The sequence below is a fragment of the Notolabrus celidotus genome, chromosome 9, assembly GCF_009762535.1.
Source record: "Notolabrus celidotus isolate fNotCel1 chromosome 9, fNotCel1.pri, whole genome shotgun sequence".
Taxonomy (NCBI): Eukaryota; Metazoa; Chordata; class Actinopteri; order Labriformes; family Labridae; genus Notolabrus; species Notolabrus celidotus.
In genome coordinates this window covers 32,408,804-32,428,836 of record NC_048280.1, presented here as the reverse complement: position 1 = coordinate 32,428,836, position 20,033 = coordinate 32,408,804, and the positions used below count along the sequence as shown (strand labels likewise).

Sequence of the window (20,033 nt, the reverse complement as noted above, 5' to 3'; positions counted from 1 at the left end):
AATTCATTCCACCATTTAGAGGGAAACAGAAGAGAAGAGTCCAGCTAGTGATTTTGAGGCCTTGTGTGCTGGAAGCACTAGGTGCCTTTCAGAGGCTGAGCGTAGCGGGCGAGAAGGGCAGTAGACCTGAATGAGAGGTACCAGGTAAACTGGAGCAGTTTTGGTGACCGCTTTGTAAGTCATGATTAGAGTTTTGTATCTGATGCGAGCTGCAGCTGGAAGCCAGTGTAGCGAAATGAGCAGGGGAGTGACATGAACTGTCTTAGGCTGGTTGACCAGACGTGCTGCTGCATTCTGGATCATTTGCAGAGGTTTAACTGTGCATGCAAATATGTGTTGAATGTAAAGGTAATCCTCCCCATGCTTGAAGATTATCTAGATTTCCCCAAGCTCTCCTGGGGCTCCCTGAAGCCCACTTTGAAAACTCTGCAGAGATGAAACAAATCGAGCCTGAAGCTTGAAACGGCCCCAAATGATTCAGCTGTTGCATAAAAAGCTGTCTCTCAGACACTTTGTTCTAACTGTCCAAACTTTCCTGCACTCATTATGTTGTCCTGCGGGGTAAATCGCATCCATCTGGCATCTGCAATAAGTAGGCTGAAGTAAACCGTGCTAAGTTTTCATTACAGATTGAGCCCTGCGGTACTAAAACGCCTCATACTGTCTCTTTCAGACTGATGGCTCTGCTGGTGGCTGGACGGAAAAAGGCGAGGAGGAAAACATTAATGCCTTACAAAACATTACACTGGTGAGTGTTGCTCTTTGTTTGGATAGATGAGCAGGGGGAGATCTTTTTTCTTTTTCTTTTTTCAGTACATGAGGTGACAGATTTGAGCTTAAAATTGAGTTATAAGCATCACAGCACTGTGCTTCCATATTCTAAGAGGACAAATTAGCTTGATATTATGAGATATCAAGCTGACAGCCCTACAAGGATCATCCTTAAAGCTATGATGTTCATTAAATCCAACAACAGGAAGTGTAGTAGTCACGCTATGCTGAGGCTAAAATCTGCTCTGGGTTACAAAAGCGTAGTTCAGACAATCACATCTTATACGCCACTGAGAATGACGACCAACTTCTCTTTCTTCCTGATGTACCAAGCAGTCAGGGACAAACGACTTCTAGGCAAGACTTTCTTTTCCATCTGCTGCATTGTTTACAGTCCAATTAGTAACTTGAGAAGTGACCAAGTGCTCAAATCAAAAAGGGAGGCACAATTCTTCCACGGAGAAAAGTCTGCCAAATAGACACTGTTATTTCTTCGAGTTCGAGGGAACTTTGAAATCTTAATTTTATGAATGTCCATCACTAATATAACTACTGCAGTTTCTGTTTGGTGGCTGTTCAGAGGATGTACTGATTGCTTGGCTGCAGTATTGCTGCCTGCAGCATTGTTCAGGGGCATGTCCCTGGAGGCACTTGTGTGTTTCAAACGGCGGGCAATTTCTTGGCTGCTCAAAGAGAGAACTGCTGTTTGGCTGATTACAGCATTCCCAAGAACTATTAATTTCTACGACTTCACACTCAAGTCTTTGTCTCCTTTGGGTCCTCATCAATACACCCATCAAGTGCAAGGTCGATTGGATCTAAGGTTCTTACAGTAGGACAGATGTAAAGACAGACAGACTAACATAAGTTTGCTCCTTTTATACTCTGAGGAAGTGGTTCAGATAATCACATAAACAGTCCACAGAAGCACAGAGTGGGGGCAATTTTGAATGCTATTTGCAGCTGCTATCCATTCTTGTAGAATTCCCATGGATCTGTTTTCCATCCATTTGAATCCACAAGAAAAGGCTGTTTTGGCAAGAGACACACCTTTACCACAGTGGGTGATGGCGCTCATGGGAAAAACAGTCTTCATCCCTGAAAAACACTACTGATTTCATCCAAAGGGGGCACCAGAATCAACACAACCTCCAGTTGCAACCTAGGTCGAATAGTTGATCTTACCCTCTTCTGACAATAACCAATCATAGTTTAGGATCTGTGGTGGCACCAATTTTGGCCAATCAGATTTGAATCCAACTCTGACCGACCTTCAGAACACGTCCCTGAAACTAGTCACATGTTATTGATGTTAACAGTTACTGTATTTCCCCTGACAGGAGGACAGACAGGCTTCAGGTGAATCTCCGCCCCCCTTCAGAGCCGCTCCCCTCCAGGCTCAGAGCAGACCATCCAGAGAGAGGGAGCTCAGAGGGAAGCCTTCAGCCCGGCTGGTGCAGCCCGGCTCCAACCTGCTCTTCAGCGGCCCCACCCGGCTCCTTCAGGAGTGTCTCCACAAGTCACTCAAATCCCTCCCCACCATCAACCAGCCCTCCCCAGCTTCCGCCCACCACACCTGCGCTGGGGCCTGCCACCACACCTCCCTGCCCAACCAACTCCACCACACCTGTCAGAGCCCCCTCCAGCTCTCTGACTCTGAACACCTCAACCACTCCCACTTCGCCCATCACTTCCACCACCACGCTGCTCCTCACAGCCGGCCCAGCTCAGGACACCACACCTGCCCTGGCTTCCTGCACCACCGGGACTCTGCTAAACCAGAAGGGTCCGTCAGGCTAGCTTCCAGATCGAGCTCCTACGAGAAGTCCTGTGTCTTGTCAAAGTCTGCGTCCTCGTCCAAAGCAGCCTCTCCCATGGTGTCCCCTCATCCATCCCCCCGTCCCTCACCATGCCCCTCCCCCTGCCCCTCCCTCATCACACCTGTTGCTCTGCCCTGTAGTCCTGACCGGCCCTGCTCACCTGCTCTGATCCAGAAAATCATCGTAACAGACATGAACCGACTGTCTGCAGACTCCAGACCCCAGCAGAGAGGTACACAACGTGTGCGTGTGTCTCCATGTGTATTAAAGTGTTTCATGTTAACCTTAATAGTTTGAATTACATTATAAACATCATTGATATACAACAAATGAGACACATCTTTACCACAGTAGTGATGGTGCTCATGGGAAATGTAGTCTTATTCCTGTAAACATGACAGATTTCGTCCAAGAACCAACACATCATGAAAACTGCTCACAGTGATTCATTTAATAAAACAGCATGGTAAGAATAAAGTACAGTAAAGCGTAAAATTAGATATTAAAACAATGGAAATAGGATTGATAAGATATAAAGTGCACAGCACATATTTAACTAGAAAGCCTCTAAATAGTGTGTTATTAGACAAGATTCAAAAAGGTCAAAGATGAAGCTCAGACCCCTCTGAGCAGCTCTGCACCCCGAGGCGATGAATTGGTCAGGCCATCACCACCACAGTCTGACCTTTGTGTGTAGAACATGTTTAAAAGGTCAGTGCCCAGTGCTCACACAGCATCAGTGTCATCGCGAATAAAGCTCACAAATCTCACCCCAGGAAGAATCACCTTTATCCTGCTGCTTTTGCAAAAGAAAGTTATTCCGTTGGTATTGTTTTGTTGACCTATTACTTTAGTTTCAGAGGTTCAGAGGTTCATTCAGCCGGATGAAACCTGTTTCATATGTGTGCATCAAAAAAATCTCATTCAAAGCAGTGCTACCTAAATGTGCTTTAACTTCACCAAGAAGTTAAAGAGCAGGACTGTAATGCTTCTGATGTGTCAAAAGAAACTAGAAACCAAATTTATTCTGGAGCTGTTGTGTGAGGTTGCATTAGATTGTACATTTTGGTCATGTTTATCCGTTTAGTCCACATCAGCGTGCCGCTCAGGAAAAAAAAAGCCCTGAACTTGGGGGATCCACTCATTCTGTAGCTCTGCTGTCAGTTTCAGAGAGTTCGCCGTTAGCAAACCAAAATGTGTGACATGCCAAAAATTCATCCAACCTGACAGGAGGAGCTGATTGGCTCGTGTTCAGCTTTCAGGCACCCGGTACAATACACAGCTAACCACCCCTGATCAGGCTGAAATCTGGTCCAACTTCAAAATCAGTCGTTCAACTCGAACATTGGGTCAGAATCAGCCTTAATTCACATGGTTTGTGCCATGGTATAGGTCGGCCAAAGAGTACAAATCTTAGACAAGATATAACCTGATCTGGAAAAAGCTCCTGGTACCATAATGTTGCACCATCCATCCATGGCATCCATCCATCTGATCATCTGTACTTATTCAATGGTTAAACTGGTTGTAGATGTGTGTTTTCATGAGAGCACCTGATACAGGGATGATGTTAAAGATTCAATTAACACACAAGCTGATTTAGAGATAGTTGTGTCCATGATTCATCTCTATCTTTCACATTTACAAGACTCAGGGTTCACCATTTAGATTTGATAAAACCAGCATGAACTCTTTGACATATACTGGTAGTAGAGGTGAAGCTTGTCTCTGAGGGTAAATAAGGCCACGGTTAGAATATATTCTTCTCTCCTGTTCGTCTGTTCTGCGTTCACTAACATCATGTTGTTCCATCCAGGAGCCACTCTGTCCCAGCTGTCAGACAGCGGGCAGACTCTAAGTGAAGACAGCGGGGTGGATATAGCCGAGGCAGGGGGCCTCAGTAAGGACGGCAGCCCCCGACCCAGCAAGAACCAGCAAGGCCACCAAGAACAGGGAGGGGCACATGCGCCTCCTGCAGGGGCCACCAGACAGGTGAATAACTCATACTGTCGTTAACAACCACCTGTAAAAGTCATTACACTCTAAACCTCATGTCTTCTTATCCTGAAGAAGAACAGATCACACCAAGGTTCAGTTCCTTATACAAAATGGTCATGACATCACCTGTAGGTTTCTTATCTGAGTTTCATAATCCGAATCCTACTAGACAAAGTCTTGATTGGTTTTCTGGAGCTGGTTTGATCTTGTTTGAAGGAGAGGCTTGAAACAGAGAGGAGTGAGGGGTTAGCAATCACAAAGTTATTAAAGCTGAGCAGTCAACACCTCATGCTTCATTCATTAGCATGTGAATGAGCTACTTTACCCTTGCGTTCATTGTCACACGTCCCGTTTTTCCCAGAATTGTTCTCTTTTTTCACCAGCTGTCCCAGGAAAATAGAAATCTCTCCCGGGACACAATTTGTCCCATTTCTTTGGGGAAAATGCAACAACCTCATTTGATTTCCTTCGTTCTGTAGTCTAGAAAGGTCCCCCGTGCTTATGCAGCTATTTAAAATTTCCTTTGCGTTTTGGTGGGAGTAGTTCTCATTCAGGAAGGACAGGCCATACATGTTCCCGTTGCTCAACCACTCACGATCATACCAGTAACACAGACTCTACCTCTGACCAGGTGGGTCTCGGTTTTCTTCCCGTCTATGCGTACGACACACGTGCGCGCCCTAGCGCTCAAGCAGGAAGGGAAACTTGACCAAAGAAAGACAGCATGCTGAATTAACCGACGTACTCCACGCTGAGGTCTTCTTTTCACCAACTTTTGGCGTCTCCATTTGAAATGGGAGGAGAGATGACTGACAAGGAAGGAGATGTAGCAAATACATGCAAGCCACCAGCACGAAAAAAACCATCTACTAGTTACAATCCTGACTGGGCGACACTGTCAGAGGTTGAATGGGTATGGCCGACCCAGGGAGACAATTTTTCCACCACATGCGTTTTGTGTCCGGAGAAAATCTCTGTAAAATATGAAGGGAAAAACGCATTGGAAATCCACCCAAAAACAAAAAAGCATCAAGCTGTGGTATTAAACACAAATACAGGCAGCCATTATAACTTTTATGACCAAAAAAGGTTCACCAGAGGAAGACAATTTTGCAGCGGCAGAGCTTACCAGTGTCCTATGTCCAAATTTTATGTTCATTTGGTCAGTCTGAACTAGTAATAGTGGCCGAACCCTCCGCCCCAAACAATCGGTTGAGTGTCCCTTATTTTCACAAATCCAAGGTGGCAACCCTACGCTCACTTTATCTCTGCTGAGAAAGTGGCATGTAGCATGGTGATGACAAGTCTACTTGTCACCATCCACTGATCCCTGCAGAATGTGCCAACAACAAGCCTGACTCTTATTCACTCACTAACAAATAAGTAAGATTATTACAATACTAAAATATTTTAAGAGGAAAAGCTTGCACAGACTTCTTGGAAAGTCAGTAGATGACAGATGATAGATGATAGATCTTTATTTGTTCTTAATAAGGAGATTTGTTGTCACCATCTGTGCAAGAATGCATGTATAAAACACAAAGAAACAGTACACATCCACCCAGCCTCACAACAATGGTGCACCTCATTCCACATATGTACACACCAGACACATATGAACACACTGGACACATATGAACACACCGGACACATATGAACACACAGGACACATATAAACACACCGGACACATATAAACACACCGGACACATATGAACACACAGGACACATATGAACACACTGGACACATATGAACACACCGGACACATATGAACACACAGGACACATATAAACACACCGGACACATATAAACACACCAGACACATATGAACACACTGGACACATATGAACACACCGGACACATATGAACACACAGGACACATATGAACACACCGGACACATATGAACACACCGGACACATATATGCACACCGGACACATATAAACACACTGTACACATATGAACACACCAGACACATATAAACACACCGGACACATATATGCACACCGGACACATATAAACACATCGGACACATATGAACACACCGGACACATATATGCACACCGGACACATATGAACACACCGGACACATATGAACACACCGGAAACATATATGCACACCGGACACATATGAACACACCGGACACATATAAACAAACCGGACACATATATGCACACCGGACACATATAAACACACCGGACACATATATGCACACCGGACACATCTGAACACACCGGACACATATGAACACACCGGAAACATATATGCACACGGGACACATATGAACACACCGGACACATATAAACTCACCGGACACATATATGCACACCGGACACATATAAACACACCGGACACATATGAACACACCAGACACATATGAACACACTGGACACATATGAACACACCGGACACATATGAACACACCGGACACATATGAACACACCGGACACATATGAACACACCGGACACATATAAACACACCGGACACATATATGCACACCGGACACATCTGAACACACCGGACACATATGAACACACTGGAAACATATATGCACACCGGACACATATGAACACACCGGACACATATGAACACACCGGACACATATATGCACAACGGACACATATGAACACACCGGACACATATAAACACACCGGACACATATAAACACACCGGACACATATGAACACACCGGACACATATGAACACACCGGACACATATATGCACACCGGACACATATGAACACACCGGACACATATAAACACACCGGACACATATATGCACACCGGACACATATAAACACACTGGACACATATGAACACACCGGACACATATAAACACACCGGACACATATGAACACACCGGACACATATGAACACACTGGACACATATAAACACACCGGACACATATATGCACACCGGACACATATAATCACACAGGACACATCACATTGGCATTTTATTTAGTAGTGCTATGGCCGAAGGGACAAAGCTTCCGCCCAAACCGGGCTCGCCTACAGTATAGGGATCTGTATGTGCGACCGAAGGGGAGTAGTGTGAAGACTGAGTAGAGGGGGTGTTGGGGGTCCAGTGTTGTAGTCCGTGCTCTGCGTATGATGGCTCTGTTGTTGAGGTCAGACAGGTTGGGTGTGGGGAGGCGGCTGATTTTGGTGGCAGTGTTTGTGGTGCGCATGACTTTCTTTTTTGTTGGAGATAGTTAGCATGTTGTAGTAGCAGGGGGAACAGTAGAGGAGAATGGGTTGGATGATGCTTTGGTACAGTAACAGTATAAGGTGGGGGGTGCTATAAGTTTGCGGATGGCAGAGAGTCTTTGTTGGCAGCGTTTGTGAATGTCAGTGGTGTGTTGATTATAGTTTATTGTCCAGGGTGAGTCCGAGATATTTGAAGTGATCCACTATTTCGCCTGCTTAATTGTTGAATTGCCATAAAACACAGAAACACAGAATATTGGTCCAACTTTTGGGTAACAACTCACTCTAACGACACAGACATGACTGAGGGGTTGGGTTCAGTGTCTGAATTAGATGAGGTGAAAGATAGTTAGGGATGGGGAACGACAGGAAAATACCTTTACTGCTCGAGAGGCAGAATCGTTTGGTGATTGATGTTTTGGTTTAAAGAGTGACCCTGTTTATTGATGACTTCCACCAAAATCTGTCTTTGGTTGTCAAAGTTACAACAGCTCTGAAAAACTCTTTTGTGAATGCCTTTAGGTTGTCCTTGAGTTGCTTCAGAGTACATTTTGTCCTCATATTGAAAAAACTAAATGGGATGCATTCTCAAGGACTCTTTTTGTGTTTCAACCAACACCTGTTGTGCCTGACAACCACTGATGCATTCAGCTGAAAGTCTCCAGATAACAGGGTCACCAAAACACAGGTGGCGTAGACGTAGAACATCAAATACATGGCACTCCTGATGACAAAACTTTGGATCGCGTCTGTCTCCTGACCTCCATGATTATGTCCTCGACTCCTTGGTTGTCGCTCATGCTGACTGCCTCTCCGCTGCATGAGGCCATTGTTTTGTAAGGCACATGGAACTCAGTGGAAGGCATTGATGAGGGAACCATTAAGTACAAAAGGGGAATGAGGTTGACGGCTTGAACTAGTTGGAATGAGTTCTCTGGTTCACCTAGCAGACTGCTACCACCCTCGCTTGTTGCTGAAAGAGACCACACCCCTGATTATGGATAAAACATTCATGTAATTAAAACAGGTGAGTTTTAAAAATTCACCCTGGTACAGAGTTGTCCTGAAGAGAGAAATGAGCTACAGACGCTAAACTGTTTTTCTTCCAGGCTGTGAAAATGTTTAATTCTGCTGTAAAGCATTTCAACATGGGGGCTCTATGGGGACTGACTAACTTTTGAAGTTAGCCTCCAGTGGACACTTGATTAACTACAGTTGTTTGCTCTTCCACATTAGTTTCAGTCCTGACAGCAGCCCTCATGGAGTCCCATCCATGTTGTCTACTGATTCTTAAAAACTTGAGAAAGACTGCTTGTTTGGTGAAAGATTATTTTAGTTCTGAGGTCTGCAGAGTCCAGAAACTAAAGAACAACCCTAAATTAAAACCATGTATAAATTATTACCCTGCAGAGTGCTTCCTCTTATTTTCAATTTAACACTAATCAGCACCCTGTCACTGTTTCTTAAGCCCTGCATGTTCATTTATCACTTTCCCTAAGCTCCCAATTGTCAGCTGTTCCCTGTGTGCTGACAGATTCAGCTTTAACTAGTTATCAACTAAAAGCCAGACTCTCACTGATCGACAGTTTTGCCAAACCCCACTTATCCTTGTCCAGGGACTCACACTTTGGGCAAGAAGTCTAATGATTCAGATTATCCCCTTGAACTTAAAGCTATCCAAATCTTATTTTGACAACCAGTTAAAGACATATCACAAGCTCAGACACATTAATAAGTATTTTTGATGGACTTTTCTCTTTGCATTGCCAAAGGGGAGGTCAAACTATTTTCATTGAACATACCTCATAGGTCACTGTGACCCTCAGTTCATTATTGCACTTCGATTATTATTATATAAGTGTATGTGGACTTAAATTCCAGCCGTCTGACTCTCTTTCTGAGCATTCAGTTCCTACGGTGGCTGGGAAGTGCAATGCAAATTCACAAAGGATGAAACATTTTTACAAAGTTGGAGACAAATTTACATTTTGGATAACATTTTACATTTCATAAAACAAATTGACATTAGCAAAATACTTTTACCAAGACCAAAACAAATTTAGAAAATCAGAAACATTTTTCCAGTCAGAAAACAAATTTACAAACAGCAGATTCTATTGAAAAAGGAATGTACCAAACACAGGAAGTGATCCATTATTGATCGATTGAGGGTTTTGTCTTGGTGGAGAGAAACCGACTTTCAATCACAGGTCATGCTGATGTGTCCTAACAGAATAAAAGCCAAACCAAATTCTAAAAAATAGTGATAATTCTGGATATATTCAATCAGAATATATGAAGGGGGCGGCAGTAGCTCAGTCCATAGGAGCTTGACTTGGCAACCGGAGGGTCGCTGGTTCGAGTCCCAGCATGGACAAAGCTTGGCAAGTGGACTGGTGGCTGGAGAGGTGCTGGTTCACTTGCCTGGGCACTACCCTTGAGCAAGGCACTGAAACCCCAACTGCTTGGGATGCGCTGGTTGATGGCAGCATCCTCACTCTGACATCTCTCCCTAAGTGCATGTCCACTGCATGTTTGTGCATAAAATTGTATGTGTATACACCAAACTGTGCATGGAGCATGACCAAAAAAATAACACAAGTGGAAATTTTTAATTTCCCCCCTGGGGATTAATAATGTACGTTTCAATGAACAAAGAATCTTAGTATCCACTGAGTCATCATAGTTCAGAATAAAAGTGGAATGCTATTTCTTCAAACGGCTAATATTTTAAATTTACACATCAGATCAAGCTGTGATTGGCTGGATTACATTATGAGGTTGTCCACTATGAGTCTGAACTATTATGACTCCAAATATCATTTTGCTTTATAAAATGTAAAATTGTTTCCAAAATGTAAATTTGCCTCCAACTTTGTAAAAGTGTTTCATCCTTTATAAATTTGTGTTGCACATCCCAACCACTGTAGGTTCCTGTTATTTAGCTCAGAGGACAGACACAGCACTACTCACCTGGTTTGGAGGCTTCTAGTTTGCTGCTGGAGAGCACAATGATTGGTCCCTGAATTTGTTTCCATCATTGAACTTTATGAGCGAGACTAAAAACTCCAGGTAATTATACGTTTGGTTTATCAGATCGTCAGGATGAGACAGAGACTGACTTTGGAGAGCTCGAGTTAGAGGATGATTGCACGGAGTATTTAGTTTATGAGCTCATCAGGTTTTCTGTTGCTCTCATTAACTTTATGGAATTAATTGAGCCCACACAGTTTACACCACAATTCATTAGAGACAAACTGAAGTATGTGTGTGTCCTCTCATAATGTTTGAACTATAAGCACACTTCTTTTATCTTTTATCTGGTTAAATAAAGGTTAAATAAAAATAAGTATATTTCTGTGCAACAGGAACAACAGAAAAATGAGGTGTCCTCAGTCTCTGCTCATTTGTCTTAAACCAATCACCAACATGAGACAACAAGACGATTATTTAAACTCTGTAAAATGTAATGAGACTCCTTTTATGGAGTGAGTCTGTGCTTATAACTACATACAGTACTTGAGTGATTTGCTGCTCTGTAAACCACAGAGTGAAAATTTTCACTGTCTTGCGTTTGGAAGTAGTATCCTGGAAAATTATAAAATAAAATACACATCAGAGAAAATAATACAGATCAGCTTCTTAGTGTTATTTGGGTTAATCTTCAAACCAAAGCATGAAGGAGACAAAGAGAAACAAAGAGGAGGACTTGGTGCAAACTCAAAACGTTAAAGCAGATTATAAAAGAGACTCAGATTTAAGCACAGAGGCTGCAACACTCAGGTCACATTTCATCAACATGCAGTTACACCTCAAAGTGCGTAAAAGCCAAAGAGAACCTAACAGACTTTTCTCTACATCGTTCCTGGTGTAACACTCAGCTCTGCTTTTGTATGAAGAAAGATGTACTCTTGTGAAGAATTAATAAAGCTGAAGCAAGTTTTGACCCCGCCTACATTCACAATCTTGACCAATCCCAGTAAAAAGGCGGCCTGCTTGTCTACTAATGATTCAATGAGTACTGAAAATGAACTAGGAAAACTCCTCATCCCTGACGTCAGGATCCAGATGTCAGGATACGTGTCTGCAGGTCTGATCTACGTAGACCTGAAACATGTTTAATCCTGCTGACTGTCACTCTTCCTCCTGACTCGTCTTCACTTTGTGTCCCAATCCCAGCAGACCGCCTCACCGGTTCCAGTGACCACAGCTATTTTAGTGCGAGTGATGAAGAACGCCAGCACCCTGGGCATCGCTATTGAGGGTGGAGCCAACACACGCCAACCTCTACCACGCATCGTCACCATTCAGGTGAGACAGCAGTGCAGTCACATCACTGACTGTGCTTCAGACTGGGCCTAGCTGTTCACAAATAATCTGATGAAATTAAAATTTTCAGACTGAATCAAATTGAACAAGGTTTTTAAGAAGGATTACAGAATCAGATTTGTTTTTATCTGGATCAAACCTCCGGTTAATGATCAGACTTTTGAGTAAGACTGGGATAACTGAGATCCACATCAGGATTCAGGCTCCAACTAAGACCAGAACTTTTAAGCATGATAAACAAGAAATCATTTTTACAATGATACTTAAGACTTTTTTTTTTTTTCCACAGTGACATAGCAAATCAATTACATTACATTTAAACGGTTCTTGTAACTAGACCAGTATGTTTGACAGTCAATGACATCATTTATGAATTCCCACGCCTCTACTGCAAGAAAACATACCTCAGTGAAACAGGCCGAATGTTTGCCTAAAAAATGAGCAGGAAAGAAACATCTGGAGCACGCACATGTGCAACAAAACAAAAAGCAGACTAAGCAAACTTGAAAATAATCCACATCATAGACTGGGAAAAGGCCATGGTCATATACTCAGAGAGCAACAGATATAAGGGAGGTGGTAGAGATCAGGAGGCAGGCTCAGAGGAGGGTAAACCAGGATGAGGGAGCCATACCTGAGATGCTGTCTTAAGACTGTCTGTCCCCGTGTCACTTCAGGTAGGACGAACCAACCTCTATAAACAAGCTGACAGACAAGTCAGAACAAGGATTTTCTCCCCATGAATTATAACGTCAAGTGTGCCTGCTGGACGAACACCTGCCTGTAGCCTACACCTGACTCAGAGATGAAAGTTTGGACAGACTTAAAGTCATATTCTCTGCACCAGTTATATTTAAGCCTTGTGTGTGTTGCCCTTGCATGTAACTCATACACCTGGGATGAGCAGGAGTAAGTTTAGAGAGCCAGACTAGCCGTTATGTCTAGGATGATAACAGCCGACTCATTTACGAGATGACGAATGAAAGAGCATTCAGGAAAGAGAGAGGATCCACGATTGAAGACTGCTCAGACAGTGAGCTGATTTTAAGGTTTCTTTTTCTCAGATATGCTCTGTTTGTATTCCTTTAAGAGCTCTGCCTTTAACTGTAGCATTTATCAGACAAAAGCCCTGCAGGTGCTGATTCCTCTCAGGTTTTAAATGAAGCTGTCAGCTCTGAGCTGTCGACTTTTTTTGTAGCAAAGACCGATTTAAGAGATAGGATCAGCTCAGCTTACACCAAGCTGGTGCACTCTGCCCCACAACACTTCAGTATCCAACACAATATATTTAATTTGAGTCGATTTTGGCGCCCCCTGTGGTCAAATGTGGTTTTTTTTATAGTAGGGATATGAAGACACAGCATTATCTGTATTCAGACAAAATACTGTACATTTGGTACATACAGGAAGTTTTTTAAAGCTTTCTTGCAACAATTATCATAAAAGAGCAGACGTAATCAAATTACAAATGAACATGAGCTTCATGGATGTCATGGTAATTCTGGCGTTACTGTCACTCTAAGTTGTTGCTGTGTCTTTAAATAACCATGAAATAACCCAGTACTAAAAGTTTAATGAAACATGCGCTGGCTTTACATCTTCAATGGATGAAAGTTTACAGATATACACGGTATAACCAGATGTCACACCAGGCTTTCATCAGCCAGTCCTCCTATCCTCTGCCTCTCTCCTCCTCAGTGTGAGGCTGAGTTTCCCTAATCAAAGATGGAGTTTACTGAACTGAACTACGACTGGAGGAAATTCACGTATACAGTTATGAACTCAAGTTTAAAATTGAAGTGTAATGTATAGTTCCCAGAGTTTTTGAGAATTTGTCAGACTCAAGGTTTTCACTGCTGAACCTATCTATTAACGCCTCCTCCTTTGATACCAGCCAGTGATAGAAGGTTACACCATCGTTATGCAGCCGGGCGAGGTCAATAGTATCTGGCAAATAACTTCAATAATGTTAACTAAATGAAACAACTTTAAACTGGGGCTTGTTTGAATGTACCTTAGCTTTATTTAGATGTACAATGTGGAGGTCTGACTGAAATACAGCCACAGCCTCAGTGAATGAAATCGAGCTGGGAGGAGCGGAGGCAGAGAACTGAAGCTGCAGGCCTCAGGCTGTGCATGCTGCATCAATGAAGCACATCACATACAAATTGAGTTTCTATTTTAAATTTTCAGATAATGATGAGCATTTTCCGATAGGAAAAAATGTCCATATGTATCTCATTATCCGTGCCCTTTCCCTATTCATATTTGGATTCAAGCTCATCCCAAGTACGTAGTCTCATTTAGAGCTCTGGTAATCAGGATTTTGCATAGTTAAAAATCTGGATCTCAAACAGGTTTATCCGGTCTGTTTTCCTCTGAACAACCAGAATGAGAGGCAGTTTGTCTGACCCTGGATAGCAGAAAAGTGGATTTCCAAATCCTGATTAAACCCTTTAAACATCCAGACAATGGACCATTTTCTGTGCTATATGTAGTGTATTCATTTCAGAAGCTGCTGCACTTAAATTGAAAATTATGCAGAAAAACCTCACTGATGAGTCTCTCCGTCTGCTCCAACAGACCCTCCGTCCTTTTTCAGCATCTTATTATAAGCTTCCATTAGTTTTGCACAGACAGCTCTCTGAAGCAGTCAGTCTTACAAACACAAGTCCTGTCGGTGATATTTCTCTCCGACTCCTTTCTCAACCTGTTAGGTTCAACTAAGTCACAATAAAGCAGAGCAGTACATTCTTATAAGTGTTTTCTACGGGCTTAGGGGCAAAAGGAGATAACATCAGCTAATCACTGAATGACTTACAGCCTCGGTCACCTCAGCAGTCATGCACACACACACACATTATTCAGTTTTATACTCAGGGCATCCTTCAAGGGTTTTTGTGACAGAGATTTCCATAACAATAGCTCCTTTCTGTGGTCTCTGAGAGTCTCAGGACTTCAGGGTGACAGTACTGTAGACTGTCAGTCTGAACACTGATGACCCTTAGAGTTATTACACCGCTCATCAAACACAACGTCCCCTATAATCAGTGCGGCATTGTAACGTGAAAACATGCGCGTTCGTCCAATTATACTCCTATCATTTCCTGGAGCTTTAATCAAATAAAGTTCAAGTTTCTTTGTTCTGGCTGCTCGCACACAGACAGAGGAAGCACCTGTGATTGCTGCAGAGACTAAACTGTTATGTATCATTTCAATTTGAGCCTTTCTGAAAACTGCTCGGTTGACAAAGACGATGAAAGAAGCGGCAAAGATGATATGTGTTTAGAGATTTATTTCTCATTGCACACCGTCTTCTTCTTGTCAAAGCTCGGAGCTTTGTAAAAACCAACATGTCAAGGTTTGACTTAAGTTTGCTGCAGCAGTAACTCTGCAGTGCAGTGTTTGTCTTTATACCAATGACAGCCAGTGATGCATGAACACGAAAGAGAAGATGCTGGAAACCTTAGAGGTAATTAGATAAAGGAAAATATTGTTTTCAAACATTAGTATAACAAAAAATTACAGTCATGGCCAAACGTTTTGAGAATGACACAACTATTAATTTTCACAAAGTCTGCTGTTTCAGTTTTTATAATGGCAATTTGCATATACGCCAGAATGTTATGAGGAGTGATCAGCTCAACTGCAATTAATTACAAAGTCCCTCTTTGCCTTGAAAATGAACTTTATCACCAAAAACACATTTCCACTGCATTTCAGCCCTGCCACTAAAGGACCAGCTAACATAATTTCAATGACACACAGGTGTCACACACATTAACACAGGTGTGGGTGTTGATGAGGACAAGGCTGGCGATCAATCTGTCATGATTGAGTGACTGGACACTTTAAAAGGAAGATGGTGCATGACACCATTGTTCCTCATCTGTTAGCCATGGTTACCTGCAAGGAAACACGTGCAGCCATCATTGCATTGCACAAAAAGGGCCTAACAGGGAAGTTTATAGCAGCGAGTAAGATTGCACCTCAGTCAACCGTCTATCGAATTATCAAGAACTTCAAGGAGAGAGGTTCAATTGTTGCCAAACAGGCTCCAGGGCGCCCAAGAAAGTCCAGCAAGCGCCAGGACCGTCTCCTGAAGGTGTTACAGCTGCAGGATCGGGCCACCACCAGTGCAGAGCTTGCTCAGGAATGGCAGCAGGCAGGTGTGAGTGCATCTGTACGCACAGTGAGGCGAAGACTTTTGGAGGAAGGCCTGGTGTCAAGGAGGGCAGCAAAGAAGCCACTTCTCCAGTAAAAACAGACTGATATTCTGCAGAAGGTACAGGGACTGGACTGCTGAGGACTGGGGTAAAGTCATTTTCTCTGATGAATCCCCTTTCCGATTGTTTGGGGCATCTGGAGGAAGGCTTGTTCGAAGAAGACGAGGTGAGCGCTACCATCAGTCCTGTCTCTTGCCAACAGTGAAGCATCCTGAGACCATTCATGTGTGGGGTTGCTTTTCGGTCAAGGGAGGGGGCTCTCTCACAATCTTGCCTAAAAACACAGCCATGAATAAAGAATGGTACCAGAACGTCCTCCAAGAGCAACTTCTCCCAACCATCCAAGGGCAGTTTGGTGATGAAGAATGCCTTTTCCAGCATGATGGAGCACCTTGCCATAAAGCAAAAGTCATAACAAAATGGCTCGGGGAACAAAACATTAAGATTTTGGGCCCTTGGCCAGGAAACTCCCCAGATCTTAATCCCATTGAGAACTTGTGGTCAATCCTCAAGAGGCGGGTGGACAATCAAAAACCCACAAATTCTGACAAACTCCAAGCATTGATTATACAAGAATGGACTGCCATCAGTCAGGATTTGGTCCAGAAGTTGATTGACAGCATGCCAGGGAGAATTGCAGAGGTCTTGAAAAAGAAGGGTCAACACAGCAAATATTGACTTATTGCATGAATTCTGTGTAATTCTCAATACAAGCTTTTGATACTTATGAAATGCTTCTAATTGTATTTCATTATACCATAGAAACATCTGACAAAAACACCTAAAAACCCTGAAGCAGCAGACTTTGTGAAAATGTAATATTTGTGTCATTCTCAAAACTTTTGGCCATGACTGTAGATAGCTGATAGAATATACATACAATCCATAAGATATAATCACATTCTGATTCCTCATTCTCTGATGATATTGCACCAAAATAATTGGACATTTCTTAGGTTTGGCACAATGACGTTAAAGCCTGTTATCAAATACCTCCTGTGAGATCCGCCCACAAGTGGACAGCCTTTCCTACGGACATGTGAAGGTGGTCTGGAATACAATCATCCACATAGGTCTGGCAGGGTGTCCTGGGCCACATTAAGTACCAACCGCTTTTTCTATGTGAGATTCGTTATCTACTGTTTGATATTTCTCTTCTGTAAATCATGTTTCCAGAGTCAGAGGTGTGATCAAAGAAACGTCTATCAGAGTTTATAATAAAACAGTGAAGATACAGCTGATATAGAGGCGTTCATGATCAGATATAACATGGATCTGTGTGTGTGTGTTTGTCATGCTGTGTCCCCACTCAGTGTGTCACACAACCTGTCCCTTACTCATGCGCCCAGCCCTTTATGACACATGGTTTAATCCATGATCTATAACTCCACATGCTTTGGTTGAGAATCAGGAAATGAAAACTTGTGGGCAGTCCATCATTACAATAACACAGCATGGTGAGGGACACATCTTTTATATAACATCAAGCAAATACATGTTATTAAAACTTGTTACCAGTTTTTTTCTCCACTAACAGAGAGTCCAGTTTCCAATGATAGTCCACAGAACTGTGAGGAACATCAGGCTTCATGATCATGACAGTTATACACAAAGTCATTACTTCACTTTGTGATCCCTCCCTCCTCTGTCCACTGCTCCACATATGAGTGCAGCTTTCTCCCTCTCCCTGCATCACAATTATTTTCTAATCTGATGCTCTTCAGAGTCTAATGAAAACCTCTGACCTGTTGACTCCAGGCCTGGCTCCGCTCATCATGACGGTTTGTTGTTGTAGTTAAAGGGATATTTCAGTTTTTTTGAAGTGGGGTCGTATGAGTTACAGTACACTATTGCTCCTGCTCGCCACAATGCGTACTGGTGAGCTCTTCCCCTTTAATGAGAAAGTTCCCAGAGGACTGGCAGGTCCAAAAGATGAGCTGTTTGGATCAACAATCACGTAGCAGGATCAAGAAGCAGTATCGGTCTTTAGAGTGAATTAAACTTACTTCTCTGCAAATTTAAAAGATGGGACGTACCTGTCTTTATACTGGCTGTCCCAGTTCATAGAGGTATCCTCTTGTGTCCACAGTAAACGGCATGTCATCGTCGCTGTCAGAATCACTCATTTCTGCAGTTTGTAGTTTTTGTTCCTAAAAGTGTCTGCTAAAAATGCTACATGCTTGTTGATCCAAACAGCTGATCGGCGTGTATCCGTGCTCATGCAGCGGAAGAACACCGGTCTGTGAGGTGTGTCTGAAAATAGTGCCAAAACAAAGAGGGTTTCTGACGGCAAACTGAATAGCTCCAATTTATTTTACTGGTGCATGCATTTGCACCGTGATGAGTGCCTGGACCATATTTTCTCAACTTTGAAGAAATTAAGCAAAATAGGTGTCCCCGTCTGCAGAGAATTGTAGCCAAGCTTACCGGACGGTTCTCTGGGGATTTTCTCATTAAAGGAGAAGAGCTCACCGGCACTCATTGTGGCTAGCAGGAGCAATAGTGTACTGTAACTCATACAACCCCACTTCGAAAAAACTGAAATATCCCTTTAAGTGAAACACGATCTGGTGATAACACAGAGGCTGTTTTCGAGACCGCCTACTAAACTAGCAGTACGTACTGATTTGGCCAAAATTCAGTAGGCCTATGTAGTATGTGAACAAGAGCAAAATCTGCAGTGTGCCAAAACCCCCCGGATGTCGTACTGATTCGGGAGAATTTCTCAGTATGCATTGGACCAGTCTGCCTCACGTACTGTTTCCCACAATGCACAGCGCTCGTTCGGCTTTTTCTTATCTCTTCTTTTTTTGACGGGGGAACTCAGTTTTTAGGAGCTGTGAAAATTATTAAATTCCATATAGACCATTTGCTAACTTTTTAAATCATAAATGGGTGCTAAAGAAGCAGTTTCTCTATCAGCTTGGCCGTTGTTTACTTCTGCATTCCGAAACCGGAAAATCCATGACGTCAGGCCCAGCGTACTACAACACAGATCGAACAGAGCAGTCACACTACAGGCTAAATTCAAACACAGTATGTACTGCATTTGAATTTCGCAGTTTCGCAATTTCCGATCTGCTAGATCAGAGACACAACCGGAACACAACGGAGCGGATCCAGTGGAAGTTAACACATTGACTAGAATAGAAACCTATCAGATCCGATGCCGTGAAGGAACAGTGACAGACCGGACACAGATCTGGTGGAATTTGACCGTCAAAGATAAATTGTCCCCTCTCCTGGACCCCTCTGGCCTTCATCAAGATCACGACACACTGAGATACAGACACAGATCGTATGTAGGTCACACTCTCACTCACACATATGCAGCTTTGTTAACTTTTAGTCTCCTGCTGGGGGTCAGCACCTCACTAAAGTGTTTGCTGTGTGTTACTTCTCCACAATAACAAACTAAATCACTCTAACTGTGAGTGGATGTTAGCACAGGTGTTTCAGACTCAGGTGTTTTTTTTGCTGTTAGGCTCGGTTGCATTGAAAGGGAAATATTTTGCACCAAATTAATTAGTGGTGGGAATTTCGGCTCTTTTTAGAGAGCCGGTTCTTTTGGATCGGCTCACTACAAAGAGCCGTCTCTTTCGGCTCCCAAGTGGCTCCTCAGATTTTTTTCTTGTTTTAAATGAATGTATTACCTAAAATAATGTTAAATTGTATTTCA

The 20,033-nt window shown here is 43.0% G+C and overlaps 1 protein-coding gene across 1 annotated transcript in view; it reads left to right on the top strand.

The window, feature by feature from the left end:
* Positions 1–20,033, top strand: part of LOC117819034 (whirlin-like) — a 171,686-nt gene that overhangs the window by 142,773 nt on the left and 8,880 nt on the right. The window contains exons 9-12 of the mRNA XM_034692232.1: positions 674–748; positions 2,112–2,823; positions 4,408–4,583; positions 11,979–12,110. Coding sequence (XP_034548123.1) covers positions 674–748; positions 2,112–2,823; positions 4,408–4,583; positions 11,979–12,110 — 1,095 coding nt within the window. The remainder of the gene's footprint in view (positions 1–673; positions 749–2,111; positions 2,824–4,407; positions 4,584–11,978; positions 12,111–20,033) is intronic.